The sequence below is a fragment of the Ammospiza caudacuta genome, chromosome 3, assembly GCF_027887145.1.
Source record: "Ammospiza caudacuta isolate bAmmCau1 chromosome 3, bAmmCau1.pri, whole genome shotgun sequence".
Classification (NCBI taxonomy): domain Eukaryota; kingdom Metazoa; phylum Chordata; class Aves; order Passeriformes; family Passerellidae; genus Ammospiza; species Ammospiza caudacuta.
The window spans coordinates 28,164,093-28,184,714 of NC_080595.1; the positions used below are offsets into that span (position 1 = coordinate 28,164,093).

The 20,622-nt window shown below is 36.3% G+C and overlaps 1 protein-coding gene across 3 annotated transcripts in view; it reads left to right on the top strand.

The window, feature by feature from the left end:
• The window catches only part of MTA3 (metastasis associated 1 family member 3), a 137,252-nt gene that overhangs the window by 96,031 nt on the left and 20,599 nt on the right, over positions 1-20,622 (top strand). For all 3 annotated transcript variants that reach the window (XM_058800999.1, XM_058801000.1, XM_058800998.1), the window contains 3 exons: positions 188-334; positions 12,298-12,329; positions 19,616-19,770. In XM_058800999.1, the coding sequence (XP_058656982.1) occupies positions 188-334; positions 12,298-12,329; positions 19,616-19,770 (334 nt within the window). The remainder of the gene's footprint in view (positions 1-187; positions 335-12,297; positions 12,330-19,615; positions 19,771-20,622) is intronic.

Here is a 20,622-nt window from a genome sequence, read left to right on the forward strand (position 1 = left end):
GATGTTTCTTACTTGGAGGAGCTGTGGGTAGGAGGACTCGTGTTGTTCAAGGTCTTGTAAACACAAAAGTGCGAAGAAATTTTCTTTTCACTGAAAAACAAAAGTAAATTTCATATGTGGAATAGATTGTTTTATTTATCTTAAAATCAAGTAGCTATAATTTCTCTCTCTCTTTTGTCTCAAACAGAGATACATCCTGCTGTGAAACCCAGTGTAATCAGGTCAACACCAAGCCTTCAAAGTCCAAGTGCAAAACGACTGCTTGCACCCTCCAACCACTCTTCATTAAGTATTTTGGGGAAAAGAAACTACAGCCATCATAATGGGCTTGATGGTATGTGAAGGAGTATAAATGAAATATTCTTTATCTCTCTGAATTGAAGAACTTTCTGTGAACCTGAGGGAACATTAAATGAGAGGGTACAGACTTTAGAAAAATGTAAGATATGGATGGCATGCTTATGGCATCCATGCAATGAATAGTGGTGCCTATTAGTTGGATAAAGATATATTAATACCATCTGTTACAAAAACTCCATTTACCATTTTTCTTACTGCTTTTGATTTACCAAAAAAGGGCAAGAAAAGAAGGCAGAGATGCAGCATGTTTTATTTTGGCTTTTTGCATTGCACCTTAGAAAGCCACTGTGCCTGCAGAGTAGGAAGCAAAAAGTGTGTCACAGAGGTGCAGGAAAGGATTTTTCTGTACACTGTGCAGTGCCAGAGGTGACTTTTATGCCTGGTGTATCCAGCCACTTTGTTACACCTCAGTGCAAACTAAGAGCAGGAATGAAGATGTACAAAACAAAAAAGAAACCCCAAAAAAAATACCAAACAACAGCAACAAAAAAAAAAAAAAGGATGGAAATTTTTGGGTAAGACTAACTTTTCTCAGATGATCTTTATTTTTCATCCTGAAAAGTGACTGTAAATTTCTGATTTTTTTTTCTTCACTAAACAGAAAGATTTTTCAACTCTAACCGAAAACAGTTTTACCTTGTCTAAATAAGAGGAGAATCCAGCAGAATATAAGGTTTACACTAAAAGAAAAGGCATGCATGCGTTCCTGATATCTCTTTGTGAGATATAACTTCTGTAAACCATTAGCTTATTTGTTCTGCAATTGAATAAGGTTATTGAGGGTAGAAATCTGTCGGACATTGGGCTCTCAAATAGACTGCTCAGGAGAAATGTTCACAAAAGGAGAAATTGTTCACAAAAATGTTCACAAAAGAGGTGACACTCTGCTTTCATGCTTCACAGAATAGGTTGAGGTAGAAAGGAGAGAAATTGCCTTTCAGACAAGCTCATAGAAATAGTATTCCAAATAAAGGGATAAAAACTTCATTCATTATCCATCATCTTCCCCATAATCTTGTTTTTCTGTCACTGCAAACACTACTTGTGTACTGCAGTGAAAACACCTACTGTACATTTAATAACACCTAGATAGGAATCATGACATCCTTTGACAAGAAGTGGTTACTGAGAATACACAAAAGAGAGGACTGCTTGCTCTTCTGCTCAGCATGCAGCTATTACACCACAGACAAACAACATTCATGGCAACACAGGCTCTTTGGGGGACCAAGGTGACACCACGGGAGAAAATATTGCAGCTGGAAGAAAATATGATATCTGCATTGGTAGGCAGAGCCATAAATGCTGGCTTTTCACTGAGTTCTGCATGGATGGTTTAGTGGTTGCTGCATAAGAATGTGAACAAAGACCTCCCCCTCCACCGATGCTGGCCCTTAGACTGGGCTCTCCATGAGAGCTCTGAGTGATGAGCTTCCCTTGGATATAAAGATGATCATTGAATACTTTCTGTTGGAAAAGACCTCATAGATGAAGTCCAGCCCTCAACTCAGCACTGCTAAGCCCTAAACCCAACATGCCCCAAGTGTTCAATACCTCCAGGGATGGTGGTGACTGAACCACTTCCCTGGGCAGCCTGTTCCACTGCTCAACAATGCTTTCAGTGAAGTAGTTTTCCCCAATATCTAACCTAAACCTTCCCTGGCATCACTTGAAGCTGTTTCCTCTTCTCCTATCACTTCTCATCTGTGAGAAGACACTGACCCCCATCTTGCTGCAACTTGCACATTTCTCCAGCAGAGAAGGCTGTAGCAGTAAGTTCAAGGTAATTATTATGATTTAACCCCTCCTTATGTCTCTGTAAGGAGGCATGCTTGGAAACCTGTAAAATTTTTCTTCTACTTAGTATAGATGTTCTCAAAGTAAAGAGTGTGTAAATCCAGTTATTAGGTACACCAGCTAGTGTGTATCAAACAGTCAACTGTGTTAAAGCCATTTGCACAAAATAACATCTAATTTGAAAAAGTAGTATTGAGAACTGCAAGTCACTGCTTTAGGAGATATTTCTGTGTGGTATTTTCTGGAAAAATCCCTTTGCCCAGGATTTTGCCCCTGGGAAGCTGAGAAGCCTCAGAGAAAAAGCAAAACAATATTATCTAATTTGCTTCTCCTGTGTTTTGATGCTTTGGAATGTGTTTGGAGGTTGTTTACCCACAGATGATTGTTTCATTGGATTCTGGAGTGATTCTGTGTTTTCACTCATTGGCCAATCAGGGCCAAGCTGTCTCGGGGCTCTAGAAAGAGTCATTATTGTCTTGTTAGCCTTCTGTAAGTATTCTTTCTCTATTCTTTAGTATAGTTCAGTATAGTATTTAATATCATACAGTATCTTAAAATAATTAACTTTCTAAGAACATGGAGTCAGATGCATAATTCCTTCCTGTCATGGGGCACCTCAGAAATACAATATTTCTGCTTATCTGTTTCCTGTGAAAACAACATACTGGAAAGCATATATCCTAAATAAGCCAAATCTGTATTTTTTTAGTGCAAAAAGTATCTTAGTACAAAAAATGGATATTTTTGTTATTATTCTTGCCTCTCTCTGATTAAAATGTGGAGCTGTGAAAATAAAATGCAATGAAAAAATAACGAACCAGTAGTAATGATACTCAACAGCATAGATTCCATTTCTTCTGACTTAAAACTGATTACCTTCAGTATTCACCCTTTACCTCCTCCCCAGGTTAGTAGTAAATATAAAATATATTTTTCTTTTTGCTTGTGTTTTATCCAGCTTCTCTTCAATACCAGATCAGCTTGGGAAGTGGTGGTTTCTGTAATTTCCCTGACCACGGTGTGCTATTTGTGCAGTGAAAGGTTTTGCCAGCCTCCAGAGTTTTTGTGTTACTATAAATACAGTAAAAAGCTTTTTTGATTCCAAAATAGTATTGATTGCTGCAGGTTGGATTGTGTTGTATCAATTAACAGTATCCAGAAGGCTTGATAGGGAGATGATGACAGATTCTGCCTTTCAGTGCATGCTTTGGTGAAATGAGCAAACAAAATGGAGCATGGGGAATTTATATTAAATCTCATTTGCTGTTTTCATAATCTTAATATTATTTACATGTAAATGTCTGCATTTTCAAGTTTACCTTTTCTCCAACAGTATTAGATATTTGTTTTGAGAAAGCCACATAAATATATTTACTTAAGATGTACAGTATTTCACAGCATTCAAATAAATGTTGCTTAGGCTTGTGCAAATATATATTTAGATTAGCATGATTTAAGTCAATCTTACTGCCTAGATGAGTGCCTTATTTTTGGCAGAATTTCTTTTTAAGCAAATTAATAATTATTTGCCTTGAATATAGCAGTACATTATGGAAATGGCACATTTTTATGCCTCTTTGGGGAAGTGGGGGAAGATTATGAGAAACATCATTAATATTTAGTTAAATGCTTTTAAGAATAATAAACAAGAATATGTTTAGCATTTCTTATACAAGCCTTACATTGTCTTGAGTTCTACTTTTAGCTAATGCAGCACAACATTCCCTTTCAGTTTTCCATGGATGCACCTCCAGAAAGGTTTTGGTGTAATTGATAAATGAGCTCCCTCATTTATCTTTTCTTAATGGGGAGGTTGTGCCCTGATATCTTGTTATTGTCAGTCATGGACGTGAGTGGAATTGCTTTGCTTAAGCACTGTGTATTGTAGCTAGAGAGAGGATCTTGTAGGTTTTTGTGTACCTGACTGGGAGGAAGAGTTTTGCTGGATGGTCTTAGAAAAGTGTTTTTCATTTTATTTTCCAACAACAGCAAATCTTGCATTCCGTGAGATGTAATAAAAGATGCCAGTGAACTGGCATTTTGCTGCTCTGGAAAACTCACGGTACTTTGAGAAGCTTTTGTGTAATATACATACTGGAGCTTTTAACTACTCTGAGATGCAGCATTACAATTGCTGCTGAAATTAAAGTCAGCATAAGATATTTAAGTGGTTCTCTGCCATGAAGATAGCCTCTTTCAAGTGGGAAAATTCCATCTTCAGAAAATCACGATGTTGCAGAAGGTTACATGTATCCAATTTTGTTACTGGAGTTGATGATGGGAAGATTTAGGTGTGACTGTAAAGTGCTTTAGATATTTTGAATCTGATCTTTAAATTACAGCATCTGAAATTATTCCAAGCAATTACTTTCTCCCACAAGCTGCTTAACTGTGAGGAACAGTGCATCCAAGTAGTCAAATTTTACGTCAGCCTATTGTTTTGGCAGGGTGAGTAATGATAATTTTGCTTATAATATTTGGAAACATCAGGTAGAGGTATTTTACACAAGAATAATTTCTGTCATCTGGCATGCATTTCCTTACCTTTGGAAAGATGCATGAGAACCAGAATATCCACAGGATGTCCAAGGCATCAGCGTCACTGATGAGGTACAGAAATCTGTCTGTGCCTGTTGATACCATTTTCATATTTTGGACAAAAAAAGAGCCAGCCTTTCATAGCTGAAGAGGCTTGAATTAACAGCCCTGATCCTCCTTTCTTCCCTGCCATACCTTTAGTGCTGTATTTCAGTCTGACATGTCCTGCTGCCTTCAAGAGGATGCTTTCAACAGTCCAGTTTCTGTTCTGGAATATACTGAAGTGCACAGCAGATATATGAAGTACCTAGGAATGAGGCAACAATTTTTGGGGTCTGTTTTCCTCGGAACCCACACGTGTCTGGCCTGGCAGGATGAGAAGGTGACATGAGAAATTGGCAAATGGAGAAAAACCTCAAAAAGATGTTCCTTCTCTCTTAGATACTGTTTTGGTCAATCCTTCTCTCTATGCTTATGACTGATACTATTGGCTATTCAGGAGATGAGCAAGGAGAAAGCCTTAGATTTCACTTCTAGTTTTCCATGGGGAATTTATGACAGATGAAGACATCAGCAGCCTGACAGACATACAGGGAGACTAAAACCTTCCCTGACCCAAATTTTCTTGAATGTGTTTTCTTGAATATATTTTCTTTCTGTAATAATGTTATAATTATTTTATCTGAAGCAGAGAAAATAGTTATAATATTATTATAATTAAGTTCATTATAATTGAGTGCACATAAAATTATGTGAAAGTACATTAAAGGGAAGGAGGTTTCACTTTAGGTTGGAATTTTTCAGCAGTGAGTGAGTTGTTTTTTCTCAAAGATGTCTGATTGTTAGCACAATACTGTGTTTTGGTAGAGACAGATGTTCTGCTATGGTGGCAGAGGAGCAGCATGGATTGCATATCAAAAAACATCTGGTGTTCTTTTACTTTAAAAAAGAAAACCATAAATTTTCTCTTACACATTAATAAACTGTAAACCCACCAAAATTGTTATAAACCTCCTTTAACATACCAGTGATTTCCAACTGAAAGAGTAGAAATGAGTTGTGGCAAACAAGCTGCTATGTGAAAATTTGCCATTTCTTCCATCCTAAAGCACAAGGTATGATTAATGCTGGATTGTGTGTATTCACTCTTCCCAAAAGTGAGAGACAAAAGCTATATATTGCTCCACAGTCAGTTTTCCCTCTGAAGTTTGCTTAGTTCATGCGTGTTCTAGCTTTAGTCTTTGGTATAGCCAGAAAACGCTTTAAAATATTCAGCTGCAGATTTCTCAGTCAAATGTGTGCACTGGTATTGATGGAAATGTGAACGTGGAAAATAGATCTCTCAGGAAAAATGATGCTGTGTTACTGTCATTTACTGAGGAAAGCAAAGGAATATGAAAAGGTGCTTATGGCTTTTAGTTACTTCCTGAAATATATTGCTTTTATGCTTATATCATTATGGGAAATACTTAAGAGCTTAGTCCTGCTTTTCTATACAGAGTCATTAAAACCATCTCTGACCCTCAAGAGATTGACCTAACAACCTTTTTACATTAAAATTTTGCAACTTGCACAAGAGTAGCCAATTTCTCTCTATTTTCACTGTGCAGTTGGAAGCAATAATTTAAAATATTTATTAGGAAACTAAAATGCTCTAAAGCTTACATTTCTGTGGTTAGTAAATTCACTTGTTTTTGCAGAGGTACAAATCATGATACTGAAGATGAAGAACTACTGACAACTTCCAGAGCCCAAATAATGTGCCTGGAAAGTGACACAGGCCTTAATTACCCCAGGATGCTGCTGCTGACATTGTCAATCATTTGTAGAACTAAGCTTCTGTATCTCATATTTGCAAGTATCAAGTAAATTTTTTTCCCTATTTAAATTTCTGTGTTATAAAACAGTGAGTTGATGATTCCCCACTTCCCTTGTCGGTCTTCATTTCTCCAAACCCAGTGATGCAAGTGATGTTGTGACTTAACATGAACAATAACCAAGTAGGAGGAAAATATTTTTGTCTGAAAAAATAGAAGAGAAATACCTTTTCCCCCTAGAATTTCTTAAAATTGAGAAAATGATTTCTTGTCTCACAATGTACATTATCTCACATGTACATTGAATTTACATTACAGTTATCTTCCAAGTATTTGAGCTCCTTTGAGTACAAATAAAAGGACAGTGTTCCCTTCTCTGTCTGATGACTGCCTAAACTGCAGGGTATTTTTCAGTGAGAAAAGGTAAGCAGTGTAATTTGCCCACAGGAGTGCTTGGGAGGAGCAAAAGCATTTCTGCAAACCCAGGTTGCCTTGGATTTCCTCTGAGAAAGAACTGTTCCTAAGCACGTTGTGTATTTTTTAAAATACAGACAGCGATTACTTTTGTTATGCCAAAGTCAAAATACAATATCCATTCAACTGAAATGCTCAGGTTTACTGCGTCTTGAGAAATGTGTATTATTTCCCAGGGTGAAAGTACATTAGAAATTGAATAAAGCACTATTATTGATTCCTTTGGCACTTATTCCTTTCTTTCAAAAATCTCTCTTTGGTTTTGTAAGGCTTCTTTGTCTACAATTGATTCACAAGAAAAGCAAAAATCTAGAGTCACATTCATGCTTTAAAGCACTACTTGGAGAGTGCCATAGATCACTTTGCTTTTGTTGTGCCAAGGAAATGAATGCTTATGAAAAATTGGGGTGTTGCATCCCTGAACTCACCAGTGCACACGTGTTTCTGGTGCCACTGGTGGCAGCAGGGATCAGAAAGAGCAAGGCAAGTGGGATCCCAGGTGGAGGGAAGGGCACTTCATGGTAAAATGCTCCATTTCTGCTGTGGAGTCAGTGTTTCTTGTTTTAATATACAGGTATTGTGTAGACATGAAGCTGCAGTAACATTGGATTTCCTAATTGGCAGAATGAATCAGCTCTTCAAACAGGAAACAACACTGTAATTAAGTTAACATTTAAACCACAATGCAAATAGCCAGAGCTTAACTCCTAGAATCACTACTTTCCCCTACTATTATTTTAAAGAATTACAGTTGCAGAAAGAGAATCCTGTTTGTTTGATAACAGGATTAGCGGCATATTACCTCCTGAATTATGGGTTCTGATTCAAGATCTGGAGTTCATATTCACAATGCTTCTGTATATGATTACTGGCAAGTAGGTTGATTATTTTTTGTAAGCTGTGATTGCAGAGCAATAGTTCCCAACAATTTTAGTACATAATGCAATAGGGAAGGCATCTTTACAAAGTGCTTAGGCAGTGGAACAGGAAAGATCCTGTGTCTGGTCTGTGATATTTGGTGTGGTTTTTTGTAGAGTTTTTTGATTGGTTGGTTGGGGTTTGGTTTTTTTTTTTGGTTTTTTTTTGGTTGGTTTTTTGTTTTTTTTTTTTTTTTTTTTTTTTTTTTTTAGTTTTCTGTTTTTGGTTTTTTTTTTTTCCATCTGTATATTCTTTCTCCAGTGTTTAAAATTTTTGTCTTGAGAGAATAAGTCTTCCTCAAAAATCATTCTTATTGTCAGAAATACATATATATTTATATATTTTTACTAATATTTTTCAATTAAAAATGTCAAATGTTCTATTAAACTTGTTCAGTTGCTGCAAACTGGGAGGAAAAAAAATATTATGTTTAGTTACTCAAAACATTCGTAACCCAAATGAAGGAGAAATAATTAAGTAGTTTTCCTTTCTCAGATTTTTTCATAAAGTGGTCCATCCTAGGTGAAATTAACCTTTAAAGTCTTATGCTGAGATGTTGCTAGGATTGAACAGTTCTGATGTTGCCAGTCTTCCTTTGTTTTTCACCTGTCAAAATCACATTATCTTGATGCATATTTATTCTGGAAGTTTTAGAAGTAAGACATGTTTCACCCATTAGTATTGTCAGTGATCCTGTTGCATAAAAAAGATAAATACCAGGAAACTCTGTTTTCTATCAGCAGAAATAAAGAATATCACATATACAAATAACACATGAAAGCTGGAAAAGGGTTCTGATATGTAATAAAAAATAGCATGTCGCTGGGAAATAATATGTAAACTTGGAATAATTATGTGGCTGACACCGTCCCTAAGCAGTCCACTGTTTCTGATTTAGCCTTAAATGGTTTTACAGTGGGAAATTTTATGTTGCCCTACTGCCTGGAAAAAGGGAGAAACATTTGATTGGTCAATATGGTTGGTGAAGCACATTCTAATGTGAGGAAATGTCTTCTACAGCCAACTCATATCCGTTTGAGTTCAAATAAATAGTTGTAGAAAGGCCACAGGAGCATCTTAGGCAGTTTCTGTTGTTGGTGCATCAATTTTTCCACACTAATAAACCTATAAACATCTTATCAGCACTGAAGCTTCATTTACTGCAACTCCCCCACGTGACATTACTACAAACCCCCGTTAGTGGTGGTGATGTCCGGTCACTTCTGCTCAAAATGAGCAATCCACTTCCCTGGCACTCACTGCCCTTAAGGGGAGAACCAGTCTCCATCCTGGAATTCCCTTCCTACCGAAGGGGTGCAAGTACAGATCACAGTTCTTGCTGTAAGAACTCACTCATAAACCAAGTGTCCACTGGTGCCAGTTTCACTAAAATTCGAGCCAGATTATGTCAATTCCCTAAAGCATTGTAGAACTTGGCAGATAAAAATGAAAATCCAAAGCTCTGCCTTCTGTTCTGTTCAACACCAAGAATTTTGTGGTTTTTAAATAATGTCTGATCCCCTTGAGCTGCACTGGAGTTTGCATTAATGTGCAGAACCTATGTAAAGGTTTCTAATGCTGTGTGACTGCCTTTTTAAGCAAGGACTTTCTTCCTTAGTTGCCTTAGTTAAAAGTTTTCCACAAAATTGGCTGGTGTGTCCATGCTTAAGTGTTTTTCAGAACCTGCCAAGTCAGGGTGTAATAATTTTCTGGAAGAAATTGGCGTCTGCTCAGTTCTAAAGTCTGAATATTTGTGTATCAGAGTATATAAGAGTTTAAATTTTGTAACAATGGCACCATAATTAGTAGTCTTTGTTAATCCTAGAATCTTTTTACTCTATCTGCTTATTAAAGAGTTCTTTTCCTACCTTTGTATTTATGGATATAGTCAAGTCTCTGCTGTTTGGCAACTTAGATGATATTTCAGTATCTACAGCAAGGAAAATACATGCAAAAAAAGAGAATGAGCCTATTGCATGATATAGCAGGGATATTTACAAATATAACATATTTTTTCACTCCTTTGCTTGGTTTTATTATTAGATTATCAATATGGTAATATCCTGGAGTTAACAGCTGCTGGCACTGCATTAACAGCGTCTGTCAGGTTCTTGTCAGAAATACACTGTTTAACAATTTCCAGGAAAATTCAGTTGTTCCTCAGCTCATTTTAGGGAGATCTTCTCAGTTTCGCAGACAACTGAGTGAGAGCATGTCTGTGTATTTTGGGACAATCATGGCTAAGCACAGTTTTTATAGATTTGGCATATAGAGCTATGCCAACAGCACAGCACCTCTGAGTAAGAGGGAAGGTTTCAAGTATCTCTGTATAAGAAAAGTGGATTTTTTGTTTGTGGGCTTTGATCATTTTGGAAGTGACTGAAAGCACTCTGTAATGCATCTCTTCTGCATTTCAAGAGACAAGAAGCCCCATTCTTTGTGTTTAACTTTGTGGATAATTCTGCCTATGTTCGGGACTCTTCAGAAAATATTGTGCTCTTGGAGATAAGGTGGTTGGATGTTGGAGATAAGATGGTTGGGTGGGTTTTGTTTTTCTGGATATTTATACTTATAAATTGAATGAATCTTTGTCTCAGCTATTTATTATTCCATTAATGCAGTCTCTGTGTTTTCCCAGGAATATTCAGGTCCTGAAATGTTATTTTACTGCAATGCCAAAAAAAAAAAAGTTTTAATAACAAAAATTACTGTGAAGAAAAAAAATTAACAGATTACAGAGTTCTTCACTCTACTGTGATCTTCTCTTACTCTGTAATAGTGCCAAATATGTTCAAGTATCAGGAAGCAGTAGATTATCACAATATTTAGTTCTTATACTACCAGTTTAAAAATTGCCTCAAGGACTAGTGACCTAAATGTGTATTTATAAGTAATAACTTTTGCATGAAAAAAGAGGGGGAAAGAGGGCTGGTAGAGGAGCTCACAACTGAGATATTGCTGGCTTTCAGTAGGTATTCACATTACAGTACTGTCAATGTGACCTTAGTGATATAAATATTTCTTATTTAAAACTGACTAAGGATGAAGACTTGTACAAATGTAAATGTAAATTATATACTGGAATTTCTGTTGAATGTTGGAGTTTAAAAATAGTTTGAGATGTTTAAAATGGTTTACCTTTTTTCTATCAGTGATTGAACTATACCTTCAGACTAAGGTGACTCCTCAAAATGAAAGGGAAATGCCACTTTAAGGGTGCAATTACTTTTTTTATTTTTGAGAGAGAGATATGCAGCTGTTCTCATGTCCTTTTAATCTCTTTAATACAATTTTAAACAATAATAAAATATCTCAAGAATTCTTTGTGTAAGTGATACTAGTCAGAAACCCTGTAAGTTGCAACTTGGAACCACGACAAGAATTAAAAAAAAGTAATTATTTAGAATTTATCTTGCTTGCAGAACTGGGACTCTGCTGATTCAACTAATTCAGACTTGTGTACATTTTATAAAAACATGTGGTTTTGATAATTGTCCCTTCCTTAAGAACTGTCTACAGCCAACAAGGTGTCCTATCCAAATTTTTGAGCAAGTCTGTGAGACTGCTGGTAGTATCATCTTTCATATTATAGACCAGCAGTGGGTTTTCTTGCAGGTTTTTTAACTGTTTATGTTTTGTTACTGAAGTTGCACTGCTTTGAAAAAGAACAAGATCTCTAATATGTGAACTGTAACATTTTAAGCCAAAGAGAATGTGATTTATGTTCTTAGGGAAAGTAAAAATCAAAAGTAATCTGAGTTAAACAGCAAGGTGAAATCCATGTTAATTATTGGCCTAGTAGTAATTGCTCTGCAATTTGTATAAATATAACCATGAGCTCAGTTGATTGACACCTGATTTATCATATGGGAGACAATCATTAAATTTTGTGCATGTTGCATTTCTCAAAAAGCTTTGTCAGTTTCAAACTGAGCATCCACCTCAAAATTCTCAGAAAAAGGGTTGCCTAGTTTTATAAAAACTTTTTTTCTAATGGGAACAGTAATGGAATTATGTTGACACTATCTGTATTTTTGTCTGCAGAGCTAACCCCTTCATGATGCCATATGTTGAAAGCAAAATGAAAAAAAACCTCACTTCTTCAAACATGAATTATGAATTAGTTCCATTTTTATATTTTCTTGCAGAAGAGGATAATTAAGCAGAGAGAACGAGTGCAGTTAACAGCATATTATAGCATGCCATATATATTCAGGACCAATGATGAGTCTCATGCTCATTTCATGAGAAATCTTTCCAGTCTCTGCATTTTTGATGTGTTCATTGTTGTAGCTGAGCAGTAGCATCTTAGCCTTCAGGGTGAGCATCAGAACATAGGGCTTTTGTGCATAAAGAAAACATTCTAATGTGCTGTGGTTCTTTTATTTTCCAGAATCATCCAGCCATACAACAAGAACAATCATGGTAAGTATAGAGGGAATTATAGGTATTGATCTGCCTGTGGCTATGATTTTTTCCTTTAAAATGAAGTAGATATAGTAGTATCCTAAGCCATTGGGTTTTTTTTTTATTTTTTTTTTTAATTCCAATATCATTGTAGACATAAAATGAGTGTATTTATTTCATGAGAAATCTTGGGGAAAAAATCAGAGATTAAAGAGCTTAAGAGGTAACAGTGCTGTCAGTTTGAATAGCTGAAAAATTCAACTACAATTCTATGTTCTATGTTTAAGTGATTTTTGATTATGTCAAATTAATGTCAATAAAATTTCTTGCATTGTATCTATATCACATGGGGCAGAGCACATTTAAATATAACAATAGTTGAGTAATTTTTTGCATAACATTCCTTAGAGGCCGGTTTCTAACTTCTCCTTGAGTTTGATAATTTGGTTTCCAGAAATGGGAAATGTTTAAGAGGATAGATACACCTTCAAAAATGAGATTAGAAAGCTTTATGTAAAAAAATGTCACGCACTTACTAACTATCTTGCATTTTTATAGAGTGAGAAATGTTGATCTCTTTATTTTTCAAACTCATAATAAAGTTAGGTAAGGGCTGAACAGCAATTCTCATAGAGAAAACTTTTCTCAATCTCTTATGATTGATGCCTTTCCTGTGGGTGTTTGAGGAGAGGGCTTTCTGCTTTTGAAAAATATCAGTTTTTGAGAGGAGTGTTGAAATTTTAGAATAAGGCTCAGCAAATCATGACATGAGCTTGTTTATTTCCATTCCTACAGTTTTTAGGGTGTCCCTTCAAGTTTATATCTTCTTTATGTATGGCATTTATGGGACAGGTAAATTCCCCCATGGATTTCTTCATTCTGCAGGGGATAAAGGGTTAATATAGTTCATTGCCTTTGTCATCAATGGACATTAATAATCCAGTGCAAATGAATTATAAATAGGTAAGGACTACAGAGCACAACAGATTTCAAAACAGTAGAGATGTCTGGAAAAGTGATGTTTCTGTTTCCTACTGGATGTGATGTAATCCTTCTTGGTCATGAATTTGTTTTAAGTACACCCATTTCAAAAGAAGATATTTAGTTATTCAAGTGTATTTGTCTGCTATAAAATTTTGGAAGGGATTGAAAAACTTTTCAATGTTTTTCCATACTGCATTGGTTTGGGAAAAAGAACAGGACAATTGTGTTGAAGCTGGTGAACCCTTGACTCTGCTTTACCTTTACTCTTTTTTGTCCTATTAATTGTACTCTGGAGATACTCAGTCTCTCTTTTCTATTAATATATCAGAACAGTTCTAAAATCTGAGCCAAAAGAATGAGGAGTTTTCCTATATATTTTTTCTCTCACACCAAAACATGTCTTAACTTTTAAAGAGAGAAGGAAAAGGTTTTTAAATAACATGAGTTCTTGAGGTTCCTGTGTTTTAAACCTCTCGAGACCTCTCTGCTGACAGGTCAGACGGCTCAGACCCCAAGTGAAGATTCTGCAGTCAGTGTGCAGTAATTGTTCATTGCACTTAAATAAATTAAGGTAGAAATAAAGGTAAGTATTCTTCTTAGTGAGAAATTGTTACAGCAATGTCTGCTCTACTCTGCATCTAAAGCATAACTGAATATGTAAAAGAAAATTTCTTACTCCCCAGTGAGTAAATAGAAACTGGCAGGAAAACCAGGAAATATGGTATTCCATGCATTAGAGACAGTATGAGATGATACATCTGATAGAGATGTAGTAAAGCAGTGCTGCTGAGAGCCAATGCAAAATGCTACTGTAACAAATACTTACTCTGAAGTCCTCTCTTTCTGACTGATTACAGTTATATTGTAATATAAAAAGTTAAAGCATGACCTGTAGTCATGAGAATGTGAGAGGTACCACAGCAAATTTGTGTGACTGCCTTGGCTGCTTTGATGTAAAAGAACTTTTGTCTTACCAAGGTGAAGTTTTTGCACTTCTTTAAAGTTGCATTTATAGGTGTTGAAATAATGTAAGGCATTAAATCTGATCTTGTTCCTTGAAGATTCAGATTATTGCTGAAGTCATAGCCAGCAAGGTATAGAGTGTGCTCTGCTAAAAAAACAAAGTCCAGTTTTTCTGAGGACATTACAAGAATTTTTCTTCTGTATTTAAATACAATGATAGTTGCCTGTTTTTTCTTTCAGATACTTGTTCATAAAAATAAAAACCCAGAAAATATTTTAAGCATTTGTGTGATAAGGGGAGAGGGAGAGCATGCTCTCTTTTAACTATAAAATAAATTTCCTTTTATTCTGTGCATAGTTGCCTAGCTTAATCTTTCATTACTAATTTACTGATTTCCATAAATAACTGTTTACTTCAAAATTATACCTTCTATGACATGATGTATTCAGAGGTTATATAGGTTTTGTGTGCCATATATGACAAACAGGGACTATAAACATTGCAGTACTTTGGCCCAGAAGCTTTGGCAAGTCAGCTGTCATCTTTTAGGAGGGTTGTTTCTTTTGGGGTTTTGTGGTGGACTTGTTTCCCTTGCACAGAAAAGTGATTGCAGTATTACATTTTCAGTATTTTCACATAAAACACAAAATTTTCAGCATTACAACTATTGTAGGTGTTTGTGACAGGTTTGGCAGCAAATCCAGAGGTTCCAACTTGTGTTGAGTACTTGCTTGTTTTCTTGTATATGATCTGTTGTTTGAACATCTTTCATTTTTAATAGCCCTTGGGTTTTTTAATGAAATTCTATACCCAAAGTGGTTGTGTGCCTGCATACTATTATCAACATTTGCAACTTCTTGCTGTGTGGAGATTTTGGGTATTAATTTTTGCATTCATCTCTCACTTCTATGAATAAGTAAACCAGCTCCAATCCTTGATGCTTATTCAAGGTATAATGCTAATCCCTTTGGAAATAGGAATACCTCAGGTGTGGCAAAAGAGAATCAATACCTGATTAAACTTAAGGTAATTCTAAACTTGTTTTAAATGATGTATTGTATAATTAGGTCAATGCAAAATATATGGAACCAATTAATATGGGTTATTGCCAGTCATCTGAGCATAGCTGATTTATTCTAGTGATTTCTTTCTCCTTGTAGAGAGCATCTTTTGCTCTGCTTGCTTTCAATTGATTTTTTTGTTTTGTTTTGTTTAAAGATACAACAAAAAATACCCTAAAAATGTTAATTTAAGGCAAAGGGAATGTTTTCCTTTTAGAAACAATGGGGGAAAAAATAAGAAATCATAAATAGAAATCCGCTTAGGAATTTATGGTAGTCTAGTTAAACATTCCTTCAGCCATAGTACAAAGGTTCACTGTTAATTTTTACTCTTTGAATTACTGCATGTTACGTATTTATTTCAAAGCTGAATGCCTTTTCAGACCTGAGTGTCTTTTCAGAATTTTTAGTGGCTCTCAATGAATAAATGTTTGACCACCCATATAGCAATATAAAAACCTGGGCAACTTATAGGCGGGAACCTTGGCTAGAATTTAGGATCTGGGGCCCATTTCTGAATTTGTATAGGATTTGTCTCTTGTCTTAGCATTATGCATCTCAGTGTCCTTGTACTTCTCTGGGAGCCAGTGAGGACAGGAGATGTACTCTTGATAATAAAAATGCTATATTGAGTTGCCACTTTAATTTAAGGTGTTTTTGGGATAGTATCCAGACTTCATTGGACTCACAGCTGCCACTAGAGCAGATATCATGGGTACAGTAATCCTATGCAGTCATTTCCTTGGTTTCCCTGCCACAGCAAAGCCTTATGCCAGGTGTAGCTTGTGTTGAAAGACCTGATTTGCAGTTGTAACTCAGCACTGCTGCTCCCAGAAGATTTGACAGGGACAAAGACATGTAGCTTCTTTGTGAAGGGATCACCTGTGTTTCTTGGAAGTTGGAGGTGTCTCAGTTGTCCACTGTGTGCAGATGGGAAATTCATGCCCTTGCCAGGTGAGTTCTGATGAGCAGCACTTGCAAGCAGCAGAGAAATGGATCATCAAGGGGCAGGTGGAGCTGCACAACAACCAGCCTTTATGTAAAGTCCTCCTTGTTGAAGACCTTGGAAGGATTGCCTTTGGTCTGTGAGGGTGCATTCACTGTGCAGCTTGGACACCACCTGTTTGACAGGTGAGACTCTTCCCAGAGATAACCCCCTGATCACTGAAATATTTGTGTTCTTTAAGGGATGGAAGTTTGCCTGAATCAGAACTCCCTTTGTCTTGAGAAGTTTTTCTTCTGAATGCTCTCAAAGTTTTTTCTCCTGCTGTCTTTTGAGTGTGGAACAGTTTTGTCCCAGAGGAACAAGAGATCCCAGTGAATGTGCTCAGACTGAGGTGAAGAACTTGGGAGAAAGGAGTCACTCATCCCAGAGGAATATTTGTCCACACTGCAAACTCCTGATGCTCAGGTGCTGCTCTGATGTGGCCCTGGCATGCAGACCCTGAACACCAGGGGCTGTGTTGCAAACTCAGAGGGCAGCTCATTAGTGATGTACAGAGTCAGAATCAAAGCAGAGCAGCTGATTGCACACGGTGGTGTTCTGAGGAAATTACTGAAGCTTTTTGCAAGCAGTTTTAAATAAGAAGGACTTCTGTGGTAGCACAGGGAGTATTCTTGAGGCTTTCATAACCTTTCTGGCATAACTGTGTTCTAGGAGGGAAAATTTGAGTTCATCATCATCATAGAAGAAAAGCATTTAATGAGTACTTTGTATGAAAGTTCATTTTGCTCTTGGTGTTGATATTAGTGTGACAGTGCCATTGAATGCTCATTTTCATATGCGTTGGTGAATATATTTTTTGAGAGGAACTAGTGAACTGATTTCCTGGTCAAGAGCTTCAATTGTTTTTAGTAACTTGAAATTAATGTGGTCCCTAGCACAGACTGGAGAACAATGGTCTTATTTTCTCTTGTCCTTCTGTGAAATGTAATTAATTTCTTCAAATAGCTTGGAAGGGCTGGGGTAGAAAGGAAATAAAAGAGAAAATTCTAACCAATTTGGTGCAACAGAAATGAGATGATATTGTAAGCCTTGTGACGTTTTCTATAATGTTATCTCTTACCCAGAATGAGGGTTGGGGGCTAATAAAAGTAGAAGGAAACAGAAGTTCAGAATTAGTTGCAGTATCTGGCTCTGCTAGGGGAAAAAGTGTTGTGAAAAGACAAATACTTTTTCCATCAGGCTTTGCTGTTCTTCAGAGTTTATGCCGCAGGAAAGACACTTTTTGTACCTTGTATATTTTCTGAACGTTTTTTTGCCTGCATTTCTTATCTTGACTAAAGGAAACATTCAATGGTGTACTAGAGAGGAGCCTGGGAAAAGATCTGAATCTTTACAGGAGATACCTTAAACCCATTATTGAGTAGGGAAGCACAACAAAAATATACCATTGGAGCCCTTGAATGCTCCTCTGTAGTGTGTGGCACAGGAAATTGCCAGATACAAATACTGAATGGGAAATCTGATGTGTGGCAATGTTTTCCATGCATGACTCCTTACTCTCTTTTTGAGCACCACCCACTGTGTACAAGAAGAGATCAGCAGTCAAAAACTTTCATGAATTTCTAATTTCATAGCAGCTATGTACTTTATCCTGAATTTATTCTAAATAACAGCTGAAATACTTCTTGTAGCATGTCTTTTAGGTATTTTTCCCCATCAGAGCCAATATGAAAAAATATGTGAAAGCTAAACTGCAGTCTAGACACTGATTGAAAAAATGGAAAAAAGTAAATATTTTTAAAGGGCTACAAAGATAGATTAATGATCCTATGTGCAACAATTAAATTCACCCTAAATCTTCTTTGTTTTTAAGACAAAGGAAAATAGTTTAGGTCTAAGAAAGATTTATATGTGACTCACTCAAATATGATGTCTTGTTTCTGCTCTTCTTGTTTAGTTTTGTTACATGAGATCTAAGGAATCACCGAGATGGCTCAGTTACTCAGAATAACATAATGGATAGATGGAAATTTTCTGTCCGATGCATAAAATTTGTCCTACTGGAGAGAGCAAATGGTGTGGATCAGGGTTTTGTCATTATGTGAATATAATGCTTTGAATGTGGGTGTAAGAATTGTTCAGAAAAAATTATGCTCTTGTTTATATTTTCTGGATTTTATGTTTTTATGACATGATTTAAGAGATCAGTTCTGTGCTCTGTTCTGCTGGTTTTGTGGGTGCTACAAGTCCCTTCCTTACTCATGACTGTGATGTTGGTCCCCTAATTAGGGGCTACTCCCACGAATGTGCAGCACTGGGTGCACTTGAGGAATGTTACAAAATGCTATTAGTAATGTGGAATACTGGTGTTATTTCACCAAGAAAATAGTACTTCTTCCTAAGAAAACATGATGTTGAATCCATGTGAGTTAAAGTAAGCAAATTTTCATCTTTGTGTAATGTCTTCTATCATAACTGGTTCCGTCCAATTGTTGTTAGTCCTGCTGCTAATCGATTATGTGGGAAACAAGATTAGGATTTCCAAGATTCACGTTTTTGTCATGGTGTATTCTTCCAAAACATTAGCTACAGATGATACAGAAAACATTTCCACTCTCTCATGTGTAAGAAGGCAGCTTCTCTTGTTAGATCTGAGTACTTGCACTCATTGCACAATTACTCTGGGGAAAGGTTGAGAGGAAAATCAATGCATCATTTTCAGTTTGATGTTATCAGCTGTGAAATGAATGCAGATGTATTGCAGGTAGCTCTAACCAGATAAAGACCAGTGAGTAAACCTAAGAACCATGGCATCAACATGGTGATATAAAACTTTGTTTTCCTGCTTCCATTCAGGTGAACAGCAGGACCAAACCACTTATCTTATTCAGCGACTTCTACTTAAAAACAAAAACAGGCAGAGTAAGGACCTGCAAAGTGAGAAGTATGCATTTTTTTGAAATTAGTTTAGTGCCATAGTTGGATGAAAAAATAGGTCTTATGTCTCATTGCTTGGGAGGTTCGTTTTTTTGCTCATAAAAGGTTAATTCTCTCCTAAAATCAATGGGTTCCTGTTTCTGAGTTGCTTGGTTCATAGCATCGACTCATGCCTCAATATCTTTTTGTATAAATGGCATTAGCAATAGTTAATTCAGTTTTTAAACAGCTTTAAAACCTATGCATACAACATGTCAATGGGCACAGGTAAGTTGTTATCTTGCCCCCAGGTAGTGATTGAGGCAGATGAGCTGGGTTTTGAGAGGTGTGTAGGCTGCCCTTTGCAGCAGATTCATTAATGGAATTATGCTTATTCTCAGATGAACACCTTTCCCTTTCATTGTGATTTCAGCATGCTGCTCCCCACATCCACATGACTAATGGGAAGGCCTTGCAAGCCAGTGCAAGTGCCATTAAGACCAGCACCATTCCAGTGATCAAGAGACAGAGGCAAAATTGGCTTGATGCTTCAGATGATGGTTTCTTTATAGCTACAGAAGAGACCAGGTAAGAAAACATGAAATCTTAGCAGGGAATGAGGCTTCACTGCATACGTGTTACTGATCCACTATTTCAACAACAGTTTCTGACATTATTATCTGAGGTTGCATTACAGCAAAGAGCCATGCTTGACACATGCCAAACTTTGCATTTCCTATCTACTATTATCAGCATTTCATTAATAACACTTAGTGCTACTTCTTTGTGGCAAAGATTAGAACTTTTAAATTTCACTCCTTTTAGTTCATATACAATGAGATTTAGGGCACCTCTGACCATCCAGCAAAATATAAATGCATCTACAGTGTAGGTTATCCTCAGAAATTTTCAGAACATGAAAAATAGTGTACAGCAGAGAAATATACAGCTGATAGCATCTTTTCCGGGCTAGAAGTTGATTTCCTTTAAAAGCAACTGAGATTATAATCTCCTTCAACCTTTCATTTACAGATTAATTGGTAAAATTTAACAAGCTTTTGCTTTCCCCAAAAGTGCTTGATATCATGGAAGAGTCACTATTTTTCTGGAGGTTCCTCTATTCTGTTCTTGTCTTCCCCTGTCTGGCCTTTCCTTGATTTAATTCAGACTAAGACAAGAAGTTACAGTCTGTTTTTTGTTGTTGTTGTTTTTTTTTTTTCTTTTTTTTAAGGGCCTGTTATTTAAAAACCTTTAATATCTTGCTTAATTACAGCAAGTAACATCAGACTGTTCCTCACTTCTGTGATTATTTCACAAGCCTAGAAAATCTGGTAGTTGAAGAAAAATGTAAATAAGAAAAAGAAGGAAGAGAAAGAACATATGGAAATATAGAGATAAAGATGGAAAATATGCACATTTAATCCTATTAATGGCAGATTC